This window comes from Aristolochia californica, unplaced genomic scaffold (assembly GCF_029961685.1).
Source record: "Aristolochia californica isolate CCGP_79_NKW_82.1479 unplaced genomic scaffold, dmAriCali1.0.hap1 SCAF_14, whole genome shotgun sequence".
Classification (NCBI taxonomy): Eukaryota; Viridiplantae; Streptophyta; class Magnoliopsida; order Piperales; family Aristolochiaceae; genus Aristolochia; species Aristolochia californica.
The window spans coordinates 5,601,394-5,624,278 of NW_027181815.1; the positions used below are offsets into that span (position 1 = coordinate 5,601,394).

Sequence of the window (22,885 nt, forward strand, 5' to 3'; positions counted from 1 at the left end):
TTTCGTGCGCGTAAATCGCCTTCAACTTTCCGGCTTTATTATAATTATCCACAAAGTGCTAAGGTCCGACCCTGGACATGACACGGACCTGGTGAAATTCTAGTCGGGTCAGCCAATCTGTCCCGAGAAAACTCAGAAAATTAAGATGGATGAGATCATTTCTGACTATTTTCTTTTTTGGCTCAGTCGCCCCTAACTCGACCTGACTTCGGCAACTCGATTTACAATTCCTGATCCGATTTGGATAACTCAACCAGGGTCTTCAGTGTCCGAGTGGGTTCATCAGTCATAAGTCTGGGTCGATGACTCCACACAGCACTCATCATGAGGCCTTACTAACCGCCAGGCCATCTCAATCGCCGTTTGAGTGGGCTCTAATGGCCCATTATAGAGCGGGCCCTTGTCTTAAAAAAAGAAACCGACATGTTCATCAAATCTTTTCATAAAGAGTCTATTTTCGGGCCAGAAAACTTCTGACAGAGTGTTCACTAGTCATAACGAGAAGACCGGCTCTCCCTCGCTGGCTGCATTCCGGTCCCTCACTCTTTCTCAGCTTCCATTTTTCTTCTCTTCACCTCCGCAGCTCCCTTGGTTTGTTTGTTTTATTTGTTATTTTTACCGATCATCGAAATTCCATCGCCTTTTCTTGTCGGTAAATGAACAGCGACTGCCTTTAACATTTCGGAGTTTTTGATCGGAATTCTCGTCAATTGAATTAATTCGGTTGGTAGAAAGATTGCGGGAAACCCATTTTCTGGGAGAAGTTGAGTAGTTTGGAGTCCTTGGATTTAAGTCTTGATTTTATTTGGATCTTTTGATGCTTCGATCTGAATCAGTGAGGCGTGGAGAACCCTAAAGGTATACGTGGCGTTGAATATGCCAGAATGAGCTGAAGGATTCTTGGGATAATCGTTGTGGGACATTATTGTCTGTTTTTCCATTTTATTGGAATTGGATTTAGTACAGTGGGAATTCTTTGACGGTATATAAGTCGTTAATAAGTGGTTGATGAAGTTGCAAGGAAGTTTTTCTTTATTTGGGGAAAGACTGGTGCCCTTTTCCATTAAGCCGTGGTGTTTTCTCGTGTTGCTTTGGACAGAGGGCTGACGAGTATCAGGATATCCATCTCAATTGTAAGCACTGGGGGCGAATCAGTCTCGCCAAAGCCCACCAGCCGCCAAGGCAGGCTTGGGACTCTGGTTCTTCCTCCGCCCTAATGCACGTCAGACTCACTATCTTGAATTTCTCCCTCAGATGGATTTTGTAAGTCGTCATGCTTCTTCTGTGCCCGATAATCAGCCACCGACAGGTGAGCCTTCTTCAGCTCCTGTGGCAGCCGAAGAACTCGAGTACTTGGCGAGGTACATGGTTGTGAAGCATTCTTGGCGTGGTCGTTACAAAAGAATTCTTTGTATTTCTAATGTTGCAATAATCACTTTGGATCCATCTACTCTCTCCACCACCAACTCATATGACGTAGCTAATGATTACGAAGGTGCGGCTCCCATTTTGGGGCGGGATGAGAATTCACAGGAATTCAGTTTAAGTGTTCGCACAGATGGGCGTGGCAAGTTTAAGGGCATTAAATTTTCGTCAAGGTTCAGGGCAAGCATTTTGACAGAATTGCATCGGCTGAGACGGAGTAAAATTGGAGTTATTGCGGAATATCATGTACTGCATCTGAGGAGGAGGACTTCAGAGTGGGTCACTTTTGTAAGTTACCTACTGGCGGATATATGCCTGCCCAAATAACTTTACTGATGGGTCTTTGTTCTTCTTTGTCACCAATTTTCTCTGTTATGAACCTTTTAGATTTAACATTAGCGGTGTCCCAGAGTCTCTGTAAGAGCATCCTACCTCTGTATTCTTTCAGCAAACTTAGTGTATGAAGGATGAAACTGTCTTGAATACCATAATATCTCCGCCATGAAAATAACCTATGTGAGACAAAGTGCTTGTCTTGTGTTGTTAGTGTAGTGATCTGTTACCACTCAAACTCTTTGAATAATTCCGTTGCTGAACAAACTAAAAAAATGAGTCTGGAGTGTGGGGATTGTTTGAGCTCTTTATTGTTACTGTGTTAAATTAGTTGCATATTGTTACTTAACTTCCTCAACAGCAGGTTGGATGATTTTGGCGTAATTAAAGAATGGCTTGGGCATTTGCTTCAACAGTCACACCGGGGGTTGGGTGGGTTTCTCATAAGAGATTTTGGGTTCAAGTCTCACCGTGGGTTTAGATGTATGTGCATGTGTGTAATCAACGTTCTAAAAAAAAAGCTCCTTACTTGCCCTGAGCTTCCGAATAAAGCTAATTAGTTTGTTGTCATTCTGTATTTATATGTGGTACTCCTACGCTAGGGATATGGGGAAAAAACTCCCTATCAGGTTTGGAGATTAAGTGTATGTTGGTCTGTATGTTAGTTGGTTGTGTTGACTACATTATTGATGTATCTTTTTCAGAAACTAAAAGTTACTGCTGTTGGTGTTGAACTCATGGATGGACACTCTGGAGATTTGCGCTGGTGTTTGGATTTTAGAGATATGGACTCCCCTGCTGTTATAGTTCTTTCTGACAATTATGGGAAGAAAAGCATTGAAGGTGGAGGTTTCGTCCTTTGTCCATTATATGGAAGGAAATCTAAAGCTTTTCTTGCTGGCCCAGGAACCACAAACTCTGCAATCATAGCTACTTTGGTACAATATGAACTGCTTCTTTAGTTCTAACATTTCTCTTGTCTAATTTGGATGGTGGTTTTTAAGAGATATTTCCTGAAAAGCTTGAGAATTTTAAAGAATGGAAAATCTACTTTTGCTTGCATTGGTTCATTTGGATTTGACTTTGTTCTTGTTGTGTCCTGTTGATCTTCCTTGGCAGACTAAAACTGCCAAATCTATGGTTGGTTTGTCACTATCTGTGGATGCTTCCCAATCAATGAGTACAACAGAATTTATCAAGAAAAGAGGTAGGCAAAATTTCTTTCTTTTTTTTTTTTTTGGTTTTTTCCTTGCAAGTAAATCTTCAGACTTCATGTTAGTCTGAATTTCATGTGTTCATCAATATATTGGTCATTGTTTTAGTATTTCTACCTGTCATTGATAATTTATTATTTCTTTTTTATGGTGTGATGCATGTCAAGACTAATTTCTTAAGTCTTGACCTCGAATCTTTTTCTTTTTTATGGCTTTGTTGAGTGAAGTCCCTCTTTTCTCTGATCAAAAATATTTTTTGATGGTTGCAGTTTTGTCAAAGCTGAAATGATTGCAAAACTACTAGTACAAGATAGATATATTAAAAAATGATATTCAATGACAAACTTCAGATTAACATTTATGGTTATTCTACATGCAGCATCTTTTGTGCACAAGCCATATTTGGAACTTTGACTAAGTCATGGCTTGCTTAAATTGCTTCAACAAAGTGGAACTTTTGCACCCAAATAACTGGCAGCTGTTTTAAACGTAGGACTCTTTAGTAACTGTTACACTTGCTAATAAACAATTATTTATTCAACTGAGTTTAGGTCAAAATAAGTTGTAGTTATGAAGTATGACTACTTTTTCCTGTTGGTATGAATGTATATACAATTTTTTTGCTTGAAATTTGGCTTCAAGTTTTATGGATTCCAAAAAAAAGACACAAATAACACAATTCGCAAGAATATGAAAATGATGGCATTATGCCTAATTTTGGATTTAATTTTAAAAATAACACAAATACCATTAATATATTTTACCTAGTGCACAACTCCAACCCGAACTCTTCGATGCTGAATCCTTCAACCAATCTACCACTACCCCGATCAAATATACTTACTTCTGTTGGCGAAATAAAACCTGAGCCCAGAAAGATGCCCTAGCCGAATCCTGTGAATCCACCAACCTTTCCAACAACTCCCAAATCGGGCCTGCCCTTGGGCGCCCAACCCTGTCCCCAGTCAGCGTTCCCGGTGCTTCATTGAGGCCCTCCAGCCTAGAAGGCACATATATCCCCTCATGAATGGGAGAAGATGATGGAACTCGCCGTGGAATTTGACACAGTCTACAATGGCCGGTTGAACAACGGAGAAGAGCCTGAACCAATCCCCCTGGTCCCCCTAATATGATAATTCTCTCTTGGAATATTAGGGGAATCGGGTCGCGCTCAAAGCAAGCCACTGTCAAAGCTATCCTTCTTGAATGTAAAGCGTCAGTTGTAATATTTCAAGAAACTAAGCTTCGATCTCTTGACAACTCTATAATTCGTGAGCTTTGGTACTCCCCGGACCTAGAGTGTGCCACGGTTAATGCCATTGGCCATGCCGGCGGCATCCTCATAATTTGGAACCCAAATAGCGTTGAAGCCATTTTCGCTACCCCGGCCACGTATTCCATTGGAATCCAGTTCCGGGACCGTTCGTTGGGACATTTTTGGGCCCTCGCGGGCATCTACGGCCCCACTCGCCATCATGACCGCGTCAAATTCTGGGATGAACTTCTACACCTTGTCCAACTCTGGAACCTTCCCTAGCTCCTTGTCGTGGACTTTTAATGCCATTCACCTTTGTTGTGAAAAATCTCCTCCATCCAAAAAATTCATTTCCACCACGCTGGTTTTCACTAACCTCATCGGTTGCCTCAATCTTTTGGAAATCTCTTTGTTTGGTAAAGAGTTCACCTGGTCAAAACTGGCCCCCCAATTCTCTCCATACTTGACAGATTCCTTGCAAATCCTGACTGACTCCACTTGTATGGGAATACCATTGGGCAAGACCTCAACCGAGCTTGCTCGGACCACTGGCCGATTCAAATAAACACTCACCCTCCTCATGGGGCCGCTCTCCCTTCTGTTTCGAGAACTCTTGGCTGCTTGATCGGTGCTTTGTTGCTAACCTCGCCAGTTGATGGCAACCACTCCCAAATAACCCCAACCTTGGCTGGTCTCTCCCGGTAAGGTTGAAAACGCTGAAAGCGAAGATCCGCCATGTGGTGGTTTGGCAAGCAAACTTACTTATAGTTCACCAGGTGGTATTTGAAATCAGATGAGGTGTCCCTTCAGAGAAAATTCCTCTCAGTAGCCTCTATGTGATTCGCAGAGCTGGCTCGGAAACAGAGAAGGGAGGGATAGTAAGAGGGAAGGCCCACAAGTGTAGGTTTAGTAATGGTTATGTGGCCAGCAAGATAATGGAAGTTTTCTTCTAAGTTGACAGTTGCTTTTTGAAGTGCTGGATGATAGGGTTTGGAGGACCCTTGGAGGAATAACTGATGAGAGGAGGCAAGCCAAGGTAAGATGATGGGAGAGAGGCTTGCATACAACTGAGTATGGCTGCATGTTGTTAAGAAGGCCAATATTTAGGTACTGTGTAGGTCCATTGTCTATGCTAAGCATTAAAAAAGAAGAAGGCTGAACATAATAAAAAAGAAAAGAAATCGCACATGCAGGGGCAGTGCAGTTCCTCTGGTACTTAGTAGACCCATTATCTGGTACTTTAAGGCAATTAATCTGAATCATTAGTTGTTTGCGTGTAAAAAGACTCACCTTTTTGCAGTCCATAGGTGTCTGGTTGTATAGGCATGAGATGGTGGTTGGTGGGTGAATGTCCTACAACTGTTTTGGGTAGTCCAACATTATAAGTTAGGTAAAAACCTTGTGACTTTGGCTAGTTTCTTTGCAATTTTTTAAATTTATTTATTTAAAGTATTATTAATTATTATTATTATTTTATTTTTTTGAATGTCGAATCCCTTATAACCTAGACCTCACAGTAGAAACCCCCAATTGCCATTGAGCTAAAGGTCCAGTCCACCTTTTTTTTTTTTTTGGGCAATTATATTGGCCCAACTTCAATATGGTATCATAGAAAATAAAAGTTCAGTTCTAGTTCTGTTATGTGGACCTTTAGTATGTTCTCTGTTTAAGTCCAGGTTGGTTTCTGTTTGGTGGCCAGCTTTGGCTAGTCATTTTAAGGAACAGGCTCAACTTAGGCATTGACATCTGCAAAAGGGTACTTTAAATTGTCTGCTTTTCTTTTTATGCCTTGCAATGAATTTGTTTTATTGATCGTGTTGTGGTAGATGATTATATCTCCATCATTTTGTTTTGTCTAGTCTGTTCCTTGTATTGTTGAAGATTAAAAGTGCCTGTCATGTTTTAGTTTAGTTTATTTGTCTCTTCAAATGTTTCATGTGCAGCGAAGGAGGCAGTTGGTGCAGAAGAAACCCCTTTTGGTGGATGGTCTGTGACAAGGTTGCGATCAGCTGCTCATGGAACTGCTAATATATTTGGACTAGGTTTGGGTATTGGACCTAAGGGAGGTCTTGGTGAGCAAGGTGATGCAGTATCTCGTCAACTAATCCTAACTAAGGTTTCAATTGCTGAAAGGCGCCCAGAGAACTATGAGGTACGTGCAGGTTTTAAAGGTGGTTTCTGGAACCTCTGATCGTTGTGCAAATTTATTTTTGATGCAATATATTTGCAATGTTGATGTTGGGTCTGTTTGAGTGACTAAGATGGCCTTTTGTTTTTCAACTGTCTCCTTACGTTCAGAGTCAATAAGGACCACCTTTTATCCCCTTCTGGTGTCTTGAATTTATTTTTTGGGGCAGATTTTGGACTGATGGATGTTCATTCAATATTAAGTTTGTTGGTATTGTTTATCCATCGAAAGAGGTATGTTGAAGCACTAGTTGAGTGTTAGTGTCATTATATACAATTCTGATATCCTTTGCAAGCTGTATGTTGATTGAAAATTTATCTGTTCTTTTGTTTGACTCATCCCATGTTCTGTATATCTGAAATGAAAACCAGCATATCTTGACTACTACAACAGTGAAGACTGTGCAGTGTGGTTGTTCACATTTTTTATTGTTATTATTGTTTCAAACATGTGTGTTGACATTCTTTTGTTTGATCATGTTTTCCTTGCCTTTTTTCTGATTGTGGGTGTTGGCATTCTTTAGTGCGATCACTTTTCTCTTACCTTTATAATAGTGATTTTTCATGATTGTTCTTGAGCTTTTGCATGGTGCTCTTAGTTTGGATGTCATTAGGAGTAATTTAGTTATCAACTGCTTGATCGCCTTGTTTTCACTCTCTCTTATTACTGCCTTTTTGTCTATCTGTCTTGGTCCACTACCTGTTTCTCTAGTCTCCTACTTGCTATGTTAGCGGTCGTTGTTAAACTAAGCCTGGTTTTGGATAATTAGCACTGTACTTTGTAGATTCTCTTTAAAAGGTCTGACTTGGATTTATTGTGGATTTTTCAGGCTGTCATTGTTCGTCCCTTATCTGCGGTGAGTGCTCTTGTTCGGTTTGCTGAAGAGCCTCAGATGTTTGCAATAGAGTTCAATGATGGTTGTCCTATTCATGTGAGTTGTTCACCTTTTATTTTTAATTGCTTGCGGTGGATATTGTCCAATAAGTGTCATTTGCTGTGACTTCTCTCTAAATGGTTTCTTTCATTTAAACTTCAGGTTTATACAAGCACCTCACGTGACAGTTTACTTGCTGCAGTTCGTGATGTTTTGCAAACGGAAGTAGGTAGATGTGTTCAATGTGAATGACTAATTTCTTGTTGGAATGATTAAAACACTGCAGATTTATTTACAATAGATGGAGCTGATGCACCTTTGGTTTAACTTCTGTAGGGACAGTGTCCTGTTCCTGTATTGCCAAGATTGACAATGCCCGGCCACCGTATTGATCCTCCATGTGGAAGAGTTCATTTACAACTCCGACAATATCCTGCTGGACAGCAACAACCTGTTGCAGATGTGGAGACTGCATCTATGCATCTGAAACATCTAGGTGCATATGCCAAAGATGCTGTAGCTGAAGGCGGTTCAATTCCAGGATCACGAGCCAAATTATGGCGTAGAATAAGAGAATTTAATGCTTGCATACCATATAGTGGAATTCCTCCCAATATTGAAGTTCCTGAGGTGGTCTTGATGGCTTTAATCACCATGCTTCCAGCAACCCCAAACCTTCCTCCAGAATCTCCTCCCCTACCACCCCCCTCTCCTAAAGCGGCTGCAACAGTTATGGGATTCATTGCTTGCCTACGTAGGTTACTTGCTTCACGAAGTGCAGCTTCGCATGTGATGTCCTTTCCTGCTGCAGTAGGGAGAATAATGGGGCTTCTGAGAAATGGTTCAGAGGGGGTTGCAGCTGAAGCAGCGGGTCTTGTTGCTGTACTTATCGGTGGTGGGCCAGGCGAGTCAAATATATTAATGGATTCCAAAGGAGAGCGTCATGCAACATTCATGCATACTAAGTCTGTTTTATTTGCTAATCAGATTTATGTTACAATCCTTGTCAACAGATTGAAACCCATGTCTGTCTCACCGTTATTGTCCATGTCTGTTGTGGAAATTCTTGAAACCATGCTTTGTGAACCTCATGGTGAGACGACCCAGTATGCTACCTTTGTTGAGTTATTGCGTCAAGTGGCTGGTCTGCGTCGTCGTCTGTTTGCATTGTTTGGGCATCCTGCAGAAAGTGTGAGAGAGACCGTGGCTGTAATAATGCGCACTATAGCAGAGGAAGATGCAATTGCAGCAGAGTTCATGCGGGATGCTGCTTTGCGAGATGGGGCTCTTTTGAGGCACCTGTTGCATGCTTTCTTTCTTCCTCCAGGGGAGAGACGTGATGTTAGTAGACAACTTGTTGCTCTTTGGGCAGATTCTTACCAGCCAGCTCTTGATCTGCTGTCAAGAGTTCTTCCACCCGGTCTTGTTGCTTACTTACACACACGAACTGATGGGACTTCTGCTGAAGAAGCACAAAATGAAGTGGTACCTCTGAGGAGGAGGAGACAGAGACGCATACTTCAGCAGCGGAAAGGTCGTAATATGAGAGGCATACCATCACAAGAACATGGTTTACCTATTGTTAGTAATGCTGAATATGGGGAGTTTGCAAAGCAGACAGGTGCTGGTGCTTCTAAAGGCATAGAAAATTACCTGAGTTCCACCATCGATCCAAAATTTGGACCCACAGCACAATCTTCTGTCAGTCCTGGCAGGAACATGGCATGTGACCCCTCTTCTGCAGGCATCAATGAAGTTGCTGCAGCTGTGGATTTCCCTGGCACTTCACAGCCTTCAGATGCAAATACTGCAGATTCAGCTGAACCTGAGATTGGTTCCTCTAATTTGGATGCCCCTGCCCCTGCCCAAGTTGTTATGGAGAACACACCTGTGGGGTCTGGTAGATTACTCTGCAACTGGCCAGAGTTTTGGCGAGCTTTTGGTCTCGATCATAACCGTGCTGACCTCATATGGAATGAGCGTACAAGGCAAGAGCTGAGAGAGGCTCTGCAAGCCGAGGTTCATAAACTAGATGTTGAAAAAGCACGTACTGAAGATATTGTGCCTGGTGGAACTTTAGGAGAAGCTGGGGATGGTAAAGAAAGTGTAACTCAGATATCATGGAACTATTCCGAGTTTTCAGTTAGCTATGCCAGTTTATCCAAAGAAGTTTGTGTGGGTCAATATTATCTACGTTTGTTGCTTGAAAGTGGGACAAGTGGCAGAGCACAGGATTTTCCTCTACGAGATCCAGTGGCATTCTTTAGAGCATTATATCACCGATTCCTTTGTGATGCTGACATAGGGCTTACTGTGGATGGTGCTGTTCCTGATGAACTGGGGTCGTCTGATGATTGGTGTGATATGGGAAGGCTTGATGGGTTTGGAGGTGGTGGGGGATCTTCTGTCAGGGAGCTTTGTGCAAGGGCAATGGCAATCGTGTATGAGCAGCATTATAAGACTGTAGGGCATTTTGAGGGTACTGCTCACATCACTGTTTTGTTAGATAGGACTGGTGATCGAGCTCTGAGGCACAGGTTACTTCTTCTTTTGAAGGTAGGTCTACTGCGGCAAATTTTTTGTAAATGCTGTCTGCCATGAGGTTTCCTTAGATGTGAATGCATGTCCACTTCATGAATAGAATATGTGTGTATTAAGTATCTACTGATTTTGTTGCCTGTAGGTTCTAATGAAAGTTCTGCCAAATGTGGAGGTCTGTGTCTTGGTTGGTGGATGTGTATTAGCTGTAGATCTTTTGACTGTGGCCCATGAAGCTTCTGAAAGGACTTCCATTCCATTGCAATCCAACTTAATAGCGGCCACTGCTTTCATGGAACCGCTGAAGGAATGGACGATCATCGATAAGGAAGGCGCACAAGTGGGACCATTGGAAAAGGATGCTATCAGAAGATTTTGGTCAAAAAAAGCTATTGACTGGACAACTAAATGCTGGGCCTCAGGGATGCTGGATTGGAAGAAGTTGCGTGACATCCGTGAACTGCGTTGGGCACTTACAACTCGTGTTCCTGTTCTCAATCCAACTCAGGTATCGTGGAAGTATTTGAAATGAATCCTATGAAGGGAGGGGCATTATGAGGTCTTGACTTCAAGTCTTACCAGTGGTTTTGAGTGTACTGTGCATGTGGGTGTAATCAACATTAAAATGTAAAAATTCAAAATCAGAGTTTCCCTTTTGCTTTGTCTTATTTAATATTTTCTGCAATTCAGGTCGGAGAGGCAGCATTGTCTATCTTACATAGTATGGTATCTGCACATTCTGATCTTGATGATGCTGGAGAGATAGTGACTCCGACTCCAAGAGTGAAATGGATTTTATCAAGTCCACGCTGTCTTCCACATGTTGCACAGGTGAGTTTGCAGTTCTCTTGTTTGATGTGTGCCTGACTGAATTCAGTCATTCCCACAAAAATTACTCTTTTGCTCTGATGTGCTGTGTAAATGTTGTCTTATTTTCTTGATCAATGTGCTACATATGCTAAAAGAGTGCCCATACTGTTATTATTATTAATAAAGAAGACCCTGTAGTACACTACTAGGAGAGTATTGTCTATTTCGATTGAGAGACAAGGAAGAATAGAGGAAGCCTGAAAAGGACATTGATGGGAGGAAGAACACTTGAAAGGAGGCCAAGCAGCATATGAAAGGGATAATGAAGGAGAATTTCAATAGCTGGAAAAAAGCTTCCAATAAGGATGTTGACGATGGTCTTTATTCTAATTATTATTAACTAGCAGTAGAATTGGTAGTATATCCACACAAAGTTTTGTTTGGTGATTGGTGTGACCATACATGGAAACCAGACCCAATGATTCACATCTGAAGTGTTTGGTGGTGTATGTGATGATCATCTTCATATGGTGAGAAGCATCTCAGTGCTGTAATTGAATTTTTTATTCCTTAAGAAAATTTAACTTTCTTTTCTTCTAATAATTGTGGACATAAATTTACTTTGTGCTTCAGACAGCAATAATCAAATCCTAGTATTCTTGTTGTTACCATTCAAGGTAGAAACAGCTTATTTTTCTTATCTGATTCTTAACTGTACTCTAAATGTTACTGTTGAACCAATCCTATCATTGCCCTGTTATCGTATCTAAAGAAGCAACTCTATATGCAACTTTTCATTGCTTTATTTCTTCATTGCTGAACAACAAACATGTAGGCTATGCTTACTGGCGAGCCTAGCATTGTTGAGGGTGCTGCTGTGTTGCTAAAGGCTATTGTGACGAGAAACCCCAAGGCTATGATACGACTATACAGCACAGGTGCTTTCTACTTTACCCTGGCATATCCTGGATCTAACCTCCTCTCAATTGCACAACTCTTTTCTGTTACACACGTGCATCAAGCATTCCATGGTGGTGAAGAAGCTGCTTTGTCTTCCTCGTTGCCCTTGGCTAAGCGTAGTGTGCTAGGGGGGCTTCTGCCTGAGTCCCTTTTATACGTGCTGGAGCGTAGTGGTCCTGCCGCATTTTCAGCAGCAATGGTCTCTGATTCTGATACTCCAGAGATCATATGGACACATAAGATGCGAGCAGAACATTTAATTCGTCAGGTGCTTCATGAGTTTAATCTTTCTTTTTATTTATAAGGTCAAACCCAGAAAGCACTCATTTTCTTCTTCTGTTTTGATCTATAAGGTTCTACAACATCTTGGCGATTTTCCACAGAAGTTGTCACAACATTGTCATTCGTTGTATGATTATGCTCCTATGCCTCCAGTCACATATCCTGAGCTAAGAGATGAAATGTGGTGTCACCGATATTACCTAAGGAACTTATGTGATGAGATTCGCTTTCCAAATTGGCCTATTGTTGAGCATGTGGAATTCTTGCAGTCATTGCTTGCAATGTGGCGTGAAGAGTTGACTAGACGGCCAATGGACCTTTCTGAGGAAGAAGCTTGCAAAATATTGGAGATATCTCTTCAAGATGTAACCTGTGAGGGTATTGATAGCAGGCAAACTATTGAGAGTGATGAAGGGGCATCTGACACACCCAAGCAGGTAGTGAATATTGATGAGGAAAAGCTGAAACGGCAGTATAGAAAACTTGCAATGAGATTCCATCCTGACAAGAATCCTGAAGGGAGGGAAAAATTTGTTGCTGTGCAGAAGGCTTATGAGCGCTTGCAGGTAGTAATTAGTTTCTGTGTATGTCAAATTTATGAGTTTTTCAAGATGTCTGTTCCACAGGTTTGATTCTTAACCCCAAAATCTTTCTGGATAAGGTAAAAGTTGTGTGGTCATGTACATATCATTGATAAACATGAAGTATCTGACTCACTTTATAAACTCATAAATATGTGCAAAGCAAATTTAAGTACTAATGTCTATACATGCATACAATATGCAAGTGTATGTTATGTTTAGTGGAGGGGATGATGAAAAAACCTTTTGCCGAGTTTACTGAAACAGGAATGATGCAGGTTTGTCTCAGAAATTAGTTTGCAAGATGTTATAATGTGTTTATGTCACTCTTGAAAGAAATATTCCTTATCGTTCTTTCCATGCATTTGCTGAATCTTTCTTTTCTGATCCAGGCTACTATGCAAGGATTGCAAGGTCCACAGCTTTGGAGATTGTTACTTCTCTTGAAAGGACAATGTATTTTGTACAGGCGATATGGGGATGTCCTGGAACCCTTTAAATATGCTGGTTATCCAATGTTGCTCAATGCCATTACCGTAGACAAGGACGACAACAATTTTCTTTCTTCTGATAGAGTACCACTCCTTGTTGCAGCCTCAGAGCTGACTTGGCTGACGTAAATATTTTTATTGCTTTGCATGCTAGGGTATATTAGTGGTTGCAGCAGTTCTCTTTTGTCAAATGGAGTAAACTAATGTTGGGATTTAAATTTATATCAGGTGTGCAGCTTCTTCACTGAATGGGGAAGAGCTTGTAAGAGATGAAGGAATCCCACTACTGGCAACTATTCTTTCTCGCTGCATGTGTGTAGTTCAACCGACTACTCCAGCAACTGAGCCGGCAGCTGTAATAGTTACAAATGTGATGCGCACTTTTGCTGTTTTGAGTCAATTTGAGAGTGCAAGAAAGGAGATGCTAAAGTTTGGGGGCCTAGTCGATGACATTGTGCAGTGTACAGAGCTAGAACTCGTGCCCGCAGCCGTTGATGCTTCTCTACAAACAGCTGCTCATGTTTGTGTCTCAGCTGAATTTCAAGATGCTTTGTTGAAGGCTGGAATACTGTGGTATGTTCTGATTGGTGGTAGTCTGTCTTTATCTTCTAAAGGAGTTATAATCAGTTTTGTACTGAACTTTCTCATAGATGGTGCACCTGCTTGTTTGTTTTTGTGGTTTGTATGCTTTTTTAATTTAATGCCGTATTGGTCCAATAGTTTCTCTAGATAATTGGTGAGAAGTTTATGGATCTGGATATTCTTTATTAACTCATTTGCTTGTCATAGATTTGCATCATCTCTTATGATTCTCTGATTTTATATAACTTTATCTTTTTTCTGGTACTTTTGAAGCTTGATACTTATTAGCTGCACTATCATTGCAGGTATCTTTTACCGCTGTTACTTCAGTATGACTCCACTGCTGATGAAGCAGATGTGACAACTGAAGCACATGGGGTTGGTGAAAGTGTACAAATTGCTAAAAACTTGCATGCCGTTCGTGCATCTCAGGCCCTTTCAAGGATTAGTGGGATTTCTGCAGATGGCGTCTCTACACCATACCATGAAGGTGCTACAAATGCTCTCCGAGCCTTGTTTACGCCAAAAGTTGCAAGCTTGCTGAAGCAAGATGTTCCAAAAGATCTACTACTGAACCTGAATACCAATCTTGAGTCTCCAGAGGTAAATTCTCCATTTTCTTCTCCTTATTTACTGTGAAAAATAAAGAAAGCTACCATACATATGAAAAGTACATATGATTAAAATATTCTTTATGCCGGTTTACATCATGTGACGTGGTTTTATCCTTAATTTTCTGATTATTTTCCACTGAATAGTGTTAATTTAACATCTACCTTTGGAGCTGTTTTTTTGTTTTCTTTAAAATCTTCAAAGTTACTAGGGTTCAAGTGCTTATAGGGAGTTACTTGTGTTGCCCTCATATACACACTTAAGCATTTTAGAGAGCAATGCCACTTTTATTTTTATTTTTTATGAATAGGTGAATATATTAAATACCAAGAGAAGAATACAAACCTACTGCCGGGGTATGACTCCACAACAAAATGTTGGAGAGAAATACCCGCTTTAGCTTGGGTATTTGCCAAGTGGTTGGCAGATCGGGGAATATGGCTCCACTTACAATTTAAAGGGGAAAATAAATTACATATGTCATTGAATATATCCCAGTGACGCCATGGGGGGTGGCCATGGTTGGCACACCAGTTGACGACCACTGTAGAGTCTCCTTCAATGCAAAGGGGACCGGAGAGGTTGCTAGAGAAGACTTGGAGCCCATGTAGGAGACCCGAAAGCTCTGCTGAAGTAGAATCTGAGATGCCAAGGGGGCCAGCATTGGAGAAGAGGAGATTACCTTTTTCATCTTGGATGACACCACCAAACCCAGCTGGGCCTGGGTAGCCAAGGGCACTTCCATCAAAATTGAGCTTCAAAAATCCAGGGGGAGGAGGGGTCCAAAGTGCCATAGTTGGAGGGCGAGGGGGAAGAGATAGGCCAGCAATAGATTTCCAGTTATTTCTGAAGTTTGATCCACCCAAATTGCTGAATTCTTTTTTATTTAATAACCAAACCGAAATTTGATTAGAGATTTGCTCAGTCATAGCTTCAACAGAGGAGGTTTTGAGATTGAATTTCCTCTTATTTCTCTCCTTCCAGAGAGCCCAGATAGTATGCCCCACGCAGCAAGAGATAAGCATTTTTCCTAGCTTTGATAGGTTTGAGTTAATGAGTGACAAAAGGGTGTCAATGTGGTTCCCAGGCGAGCAGTATTAGAGACCAATTTTGTTTAAGAGGGACGACCAGACTTGGTAGGCGAACTGGCAAGTGAGGAGAACATGGGTCGCAGTTTCTGGGATGAGTCTGCAGAAAGGACGAAGAGGATCTATGATAGAGGTACCCCTACGAATTAAGGAGTCTGATGTAAGGATTTTGTTTTTATAAGCAGACCATATGAAGAATTTGGCTCGAGTAGGGGCAATGAGGTCCCAAACATAGGCAACAGGGTGCTTTGGAAGATTTGGGGATGGATGGCTGAGAAATTTATTAGCGGAGGATGTGGAGAAGGAACCTTTCGGACATGGGGACCAGATGAGAGTGTCACCTGAGTTATTCGGTTTCCTGGTTGGGAGGAGATTGAGGAGATCTGACGCATGGAGAGCTTTTGGGTCAGAGAGATGTCTTCTGAGGCCTAAATTCCAATCCCCATTATCAGATTGAAGATCAGAAATGAGAGCTTCCGAGTTGCCGGCAAGGTTGTAGATTTCTGGAAAACTGGCGCGAATAGGAGATTGTCCAGTCCACCAGTTGGTCCAGAATTTGGTTGATCTACCATTACCAAGATAACATTTAGTAGCTTCTTTGAATTTTGGGAGAAGCCGAACAATTTTCTTCCAAACAGGCGAGAGGGAGTAGAGCCTCCCCCCTTCAGTCCACCAACCAGATTGAATATTAGCCTTTTCTGCTACAAAGCCTCTCCAAATCAAATTTGGGTACATATTAAATTTCCATATCCATTTAAGTAGTAGAGCCGAGTTAGTGTCTTTGATGTTCTGGATTCCCAAACCACCCAAAATTTTTGGTTTACATACGGAACCCATTTGACTAAATGATACTTCTTTTCGCCATTTGGGCCTCCCCAAAGGAAGCGCCATTTAAGAGTGTCAATTCTGTTTTTGATGGATGCAGGATAGGGGAACATAGATAGAAAATAAGTGGGGATTCCCTGTAGGCATGATTTGATTAGAACTAACTTACCTGCCTTAGATGAAAATCTCCCACGCCAAGTGACAAGTCTCCCCTCTAGGCGTTCAATGACAGGGTGCCAGGAAGCTTTAGAGGGTAGGTGGGGGGGTCAGAGGTAGCCCCAAATACGATCCAATAGACTGTTCTTTGTTGCAGCCCAAATAGTTTGCCATCGAACTAAGTCACCCAAAGTCAATGTTGTATCCAAAGATAGAAGATTTTTCCCAGCTAGTTTTTTGCCTTGAAGAAAGTTCGAACAAACTCAGAAGGGCGCTCAAGTTATGAATTTGGGGAAGGGAACCATCACAGAAGAGGATAGTATCATCCGCATATTGGAGGAGACTGACATCTAGGACAAGATCAGCAGAGATGGGTTTAAGCCAACCAGATATTTTTGCTAGACGAACCATGGCAGCCAAATGTTCTCCAATGAGGGTGAACAGAAAGGGAGAAAGAGGGTCACCCTGTCTGATTCCCCTGGAGCCCTTAAAGTAACCACAAGGCTTACCATTAACTAGAACAGAGTAGGACTCATTTGATATACAACTTCTCATCCAAAATTTTCAACGAGTGGAGAAACCCATTTTGTCAAGGATGTGATCTACTAACTTCCAGTTGACTCTATCAAAGGCTTTTTCAAAATCAATCTTAATAACTACTCTGGGCTTTTTTTATTTTTTAAAAGAATGGTGGATTTCATGGGCGGCCATTGATGAGTCCAGGATGTTTCTACCAGCAATAAAACCACTTTGGCAAGGACTAATGATTTTAGGAAGTACTGATTTGAAGCGCTTGGCTAAGAGACGGGCAATGATTTTGTAAGAGCTTGAGATGAGGCTTATGGGTCTATAATCTTTGGTTGAGACAGAGGAGGATTTTTTGGGGATAAGGGCAATGAAGGAGGCACCGACCGATTTATATGTGAGACCAACTTGATGAAAGTTGTTTACAAAATTATGTACATCCTCTCTGATCACGTCCCAAGATTGTCGGAAGAAGTCGCCATTTGGTGGAAATTATTCTCTAAATGACTACTGGCCTGCCAGTTCTCTATTTTTTTTTTCAAATGAAGCGAAACTACTTTTTTCTTTAACTCAATCATGTGTATCACTTATTTACTAAATTTATAATTGCAGATTATTTGGAATTCATCAACACGAGCAGAACTGCTGAAATTTGTGGATCAACAGCGAGCAAGCCAAGGCCCTGATGGCTCATATGACTTGAAGGCTTCACATTCTTTTAAATACCAAGCACTGTCCAAAGAACTTCATGTAGGCAATGTTTATTTGAGGGTTTACAATGATCAACCTGACTTTGAGATAAGCGAACCAGAAGTTTTCTGTGTTGCTCTATTGGATTTTATATCACAGTTAGTGCATAGTAATGGTGCAACAAGTTCTGATGTGCTAGAGCAGTCTGAACTTAACCATTCACTTGGTGGATCTTCTGAGGCCCAAAATGGTGCAATGGATGGGCCTAAATCTGAAGAACAGGTTCTTGATACCCCACCAATCTCTGGGAACACGGAAGTTAGCAAAGGAGGGTCAATGTTAATTAAGAATCTGCAGATTGGATTGACTTCTCTTCAGGTAAATCACTTGATCATACCCTTTCCTATCCTGGTTTAGTATGAAATATTTATTTAATATTGTGAGGTACTTGTGTTTTTGTTGTTTCAGAATTTACTGACAAGCAATCCCAGCCTCGCATCCATTTTTTCGACGAAAGAACAATTAATTCCTCTTTTTGAATGCTTTTCGGTACCTGTTCCATCGGACAGCAAAATTCCCCAGCTTTGTCTTCAAGTGCTTTCACTATTGACCGCATATGCTCCGTGCTTGGAGGCCATGGTTGCTGACAGGACAAGTCTTGTACTCTTGCTACAAATGCTGCACTCTTCTCCCACTTGTCGGGAGGGGGTTCTCCATGTCCTTTATGCCTTGGCGAGTACCCCTGAGCTTGCATGGGCTGCTGCCAAGCATGGTGGAGTTGTGTACATTCTGGAAATTCTCTTACCTTTGGAAGGTAGTGCTTCAAACCTATTCTTTGATATTTAGGAGCTTCAGCTCTACAAATAAGACCAATTCAATTGATGGATGCACCTTCAAAAATTAAATAGAGGAAGTATTCCCCATCACAGATAATGCTTTCTTTAAATATTAGAAGGGATTGTTCTTGGAATGTTTGGCCTTTGAATACTGAATATGAGATACATGTGTTATGGTGATGTAAATAGTCATTGGGTGTTCGTTAATTCATTGATAGTGTAGAACATGGATGTATATTTCTACTATTGGATTTGTTAACTTACTAATACAAAAATGATCCTTTGCAGAAGAAATCCCTGTTCAACAACGAGCAGCTGCTGCTTCTTTGTTGGGAAAGCTTGTTGGGCAGCCAATGCATGGTCCTCGTGTGTCAATAACACTAGCAAGATTTTTTCCTGATGGTTTAGTATCAGCTATTAGAGATGGTCCTGGTGAGGTGGTGGTTGCTGCTCTTGACCAGACAACTGAAACACCAGAGCTTGTGTGGACCCCTGCAATGGCTACTTCCCTCTCTGCCCAGATATCAACAATGGCATCTGACCTCTATCGTGAGCAAATGAAAGGTCGTGAGATTGATTGGGATGTACCTGAGCAGGCTTCTGGCCAGCAGGAAATGCGTGATGAACCCCAGGTATGACTCTTTTACGTAAAAGGACTTAAGAGTTGTAAATGCATTGATTTCATGCCAGGTCCTTGAGAGGAGCCTGGTTTGATTGAAAAACTCAAGCCTGATCCTGGATCTTTTGAAGTAATTAAATTAGTAACAAGAGCTTGTCTCTTTCTACCGGTTATATCCATGTTTTGACAATCCTAATGAACAGGCCTACCCAGGTCAACAACCAAATGTTTTACATGTAAAAATTCAAGCCCTACCTGGGCTATTGGGTGTAATGTGCTTGTGTAATTAACATGTAAAAAAGAAAGGACTTGGAAATTTTATCTTGATTTTTTACAACATATATTTTGGTCAATTGTTATTCGTGAAAGCCCAGACTGCGTCCCAGTGTGACAAGTTCACTTTCACTTGTTACAACTTACTACTACTTAAACAAGAAATTGTATGGTATCTATACTGCCTCTTAGAAACTAATAGCGAATGAGAAACAGAAATTACTTTATTTTCTTTGATCTAGGAGGCATTTTTTAACTATTTCACTAACTTTGTTATATAGGTTGGTGGCATTTATGTAAGGTTGTTCCTGAAAGATCCGAAGTTCCCCCTTAGAAATCCAAAGAGATTTTTGGAAGGCTTGCTGGATCAATATGTATCTTCTATTGCTGCTACCCACTATGGAACACATGCTATTGATGTGGAACTCCCTTTGCTGTTGTCGGCTGCCTTAGTTTCATTATTACGTGTTCATCCGGCACTTGCTGATCATGTTGGATACCTGGGTTATGTTCCCAAACTTGTTACAGCAATGGCATATGAAGGCAGGCGAGAAACCATGGCAGCTGGAGAGGATAAAAATGGTCATAACCATTCTGATGAGTTCTATGGGACAGAGGATGGGCAGCCTAATTTGCAGACCCCTCAAGAGCGAGTGCGGCTTAGTTGTTTGAGGGTCTTGCATCAACTTGCAGCTAGTACAACCTGTGCTGAAGCAATGGCAGCAACCAGTGTAGGAACTCCACAGGTAATTCATTATCACTTTTCTTATTTGAATTTTTTCATAGTTCTAAAAGAAGTCTGTGTATTTCCTTATGAAGTCATGGGAATTATGTGTTTAATTAACTGCAGAAGAGTATTGGTACAGAAGGCATCAGGATTTTAACTTGAATTTGAACTTCACTCAAAATTTCATTCATGACAGTGAACATCACTTTTTGTTTTTATCCTTTTTATTTTTGTTATATTATTTTTAATTATATGTGCTATCCTATTTAAGACGTTACTTCTCTATGTTTGCAGGTTGTCCCCTTGCTGATGAAAGCAATTGGATGGCAAGGTGGGAGCATACTGGCCTTGGAGACGCTAAAACGTGTGGTTGTTGCTGGAAATCGAGCTAGGGATGCACTAGTTGCACAAGGACTTAAGTAAGTATATCATTTAATAAAAAGCTTTCTGAATTATAGTCATTGTATGGTCTGAAAGTGGAAACAGAGATACTTGAGCAAGGTTTGGCACTTCCCTGTTTGTTCTGAATCTGAGTTGCTTGAAGTAATTGGGAATTAGTTTGTCTGGACTGCTGCTTCATTTTATGCTCTGACAAAAAATAAAAAAATGGTAACGATGTGAAATTGGAGGTTTTTTCAGTGGATTTAATTATTCAAAATAAAGATCAAGGATGCTTTTCTGTTTCGGTTATGCTTTTTGGTATCCACTTTGTTATTTATTAGATTGGTTGGTTAGAGCGGAGCCTGTGGTTTCGATGGACTAGTATGGAATTCCATCCTTTTGGTTGGTATCCAGTTTGATTATCAAACACTGGTTAAGTGACAGGGTATATCTTTTAAAAATCTATAAATTTTGTTAACTCATGTTTACAAAGGAATACGGGCTCTAGAATAGCTGCCATTTAGGCATTAGATCATATCAGATGGCTTAGATTTCAGTTTCCTTCTATTGCACTTTCTTCTCTCTCTCTCTCTCTCTTATCTATATATGTTCAGAAGGAAACCAACTATGTTTCTCTTTTGTCTTGAAACATTTGGCAATTTCCTGATGCCATTCCTGCCTAATGTTTTCCAGATGCAGATAATATAGTCAGCTTCTCTTATCCCCCATTATGTTAAAAGTTTCTAGGTTGCTGGTTTAATCATCTTTGTTCTTATTGTTCACTCCGCTATCTATACTTTAGATAGCAAGACAAACAAAAGTTGCAACACACAAAGATAAAAAAAAAAATGGAAAAGACTTTCTCGTAGCTAATGAAAAAAAATCTTAGCTCAAGATCTGGAATATGATGCAGTCTGAGTAATTCCAGTTAAGAATCTTTACTTGTGGGAGTGCTTTTGAGTTTTGCAAGTTGCGAGTGTGGATAACCATTAACCCTTAATCTTTCCCTTCCTAGACTGGCAATATGACAAAACAGAGCTAAGGATTTAACCTTTCTATATTTTACTATGTACTTGTCCTCATGAACCAATTGTTGAAGTCCTTTTGCAACTTTTCCTAATCTACTATACATGAATGTAGGGTTGGCCTTGTCGAAGTACTTCTTGGCCTCCTTGATTGGAGAGCTGGTGGAAGAAATGGACTCTGTGCCCAAATGAAATGGAACGAATCTGAAGCTTCTGTGGGACGAGTGCTTGCAATAGAGGTTTGACTTGACCCTTGTGAATTCGTATACAGTTTAGGAGAAAAAGCCTTTTTTTCTGAAACCCATTGATCCCAGGTCTTACACGCACTTGCAACTGAGGGTGCCCACTGTACAAAAGTTCGTGAAATACTGAACGCATCAGAGGTACGTTTACTATTTTTTTCCACTTTTCTGGACTTTTTGAGGAGCGATTAGTTCTTGACATATATGACCCCAAAACATGTGTGTCAGGTCTGGAGTGCTTACAAAGACCAGAAACACGACCTTTTCCTTCCTTCAAATGCACAATACGCTGCAGCAGGAGTTGCTGGGCTCATTGAGAATTCTTCTTCTTCAAGGCCTGCGTATGCAATTGCTGCACCACCTCCACAGCCTGCTCTTGGAAAGCTGCCTGCTTCATCCCCTTCTAATCCAACCATCAAGCAGCTGGACGAAAACGACTGAAGCACTTCTCTTTTACATAATATGAGTGTATAATACATCGTGTACATTCCCTTCATCCTTTCTTTTTTCTCATTTTATTTTTCTTAATTCTTCTTATAAGCTCACATAGAAGTAAGAAAGAGAAACTGAATGATTCTTTTTTGTGTATATAGAGTATCACCATTATGAGGCATTCTTGTATCTTTTCCCAGTTTAACCATATGGTGAGGTGTTTTGGCTGAATACCTGTACATTCGTGCAATTTGTTCCTCTTGGGATTTTCAGAATTTGAAATGCTTCACAAATGTTTCCCCCGCGTGATACTGTTTTGTCTGATATTTTGGGTGAGCCATTTTCTGATTAAACTAACCTTGAGATGCCCCAGGATGAATTGTGATCTTCTATAGAGTTATGCCAAGCGGTTTTGCTCAATAACCATTTAAGCCCTCATACTTCTAATGTTTAAAAGGGTGAAACCAGGAGTTTATCTGATGAACGAATCAACTTGGTCAGTCTGTTTGAGGATTCTAATTTCTAATGCAACCGGATTTGAATTTTATATATATGCATACTTAAAAATAGACTTTTGCCAGTGAATTTTTTTTGGTTGGCAGAAGTTCAAAATTTGGTGGAAGAAGTTCTCCCAGCAAAAAAATCTGGTAGAATTCGTTTGCGTGTTTCTACTAGTAGAACTGCTATGAAATTTGTCAATTCGCTGTCAGAAATTTAAATCTCTATTAGCGAATTTACAAACTCAGTTGAAGAATTTAAACCTCTATTAGTAGTTTTATTAATTCATTTAGAGAATGTGTCTTTTCTATCAGTAAATTATTTCAAAATTCACTTCGACTCTCTGCCTCGCTAGCAGAAACGACACCTTCTTCGGACAAATTTATAAATTTGCTGGAAGAGAATATATTTTTCTCTCAGCAA

The 22,885-nt window shown here is 40.7% G+C and overlaps 1 protein-coding gene across 1 annotated transcript; it reads left to right on the forward strand.

Annotated features, from left to right (window-relative positions):
* Window positions 1-511: 511 nt before the first annotated feature.
* On the forward strand, window positions 512-22,169 carry LOC137949503 (dnaJ homolog subfamily C GRV2). The gene is made up of 22 exons (XM_068795557.1): window positions 512-1,713; window positions 2,463-2,696; window positions 2,878-2,965; window positions 6,171-6,379; window positions 7,245-7,346; window positions 7,452-7,514; window positions 7,626-9,845; window positions 9,973-10,335; window positions 10,518-10,658; window positions 11,473-11,865; window positions 11,951-12,445; window positions 12,853-13,076; window positions 13,180-13,524; window positions 13,839-14,136; window positions 17,352-17,807; window positions 17,898-18,243; window positions 18,554-18,897; window positions 19,439-19,903; window positions 20,179-20,303; window positions 21,406-21,529; window positions 21,605-21,673; window positions 21,761-22,169. Exons 1-22 carry the CDS (start codon window positions 1,255-1,257, stop codon window positions 21,971-21,973), a joined length of 7,776 nt encoding a protein of 2,591 aa, XP_068651658.1. The 5' UTR covers window positions 512-1,254; the 3' UTR covers window positions 21,974-22,169.
* The last annotated feature ends 716 nt before the right edge of the window (window positions 22,170-22,885 follow it).

What these genes read in the sequence shown, in the direction of transcription:
- LOC137949503 (XM_068795557.1), top strand. Translation starts at nt 1,255, where the DNA reads ATGGATTTTGTAAGTCGTCATGCTTCTTCTGTGCCCGATAATCAGCCA. An exon ending in CTGTTCTCAATCCAACTCAG is followed by an intron (nt 10,336 to 10,517) that starts GTATCGTGGAAG and finishes TCTGCAATTCAG; the next exon opens with GTCGGAGAGGCAGCATTGTC. An exon ending in TTGGATTGACTTCTCTTCAG is followed by an intron (nt 17,808 to 17,897) that starts GTAAATCACTTG and finishes TTGTTGTTTCAG; the next exon opens with AATTTACTGACAAGCAATCC.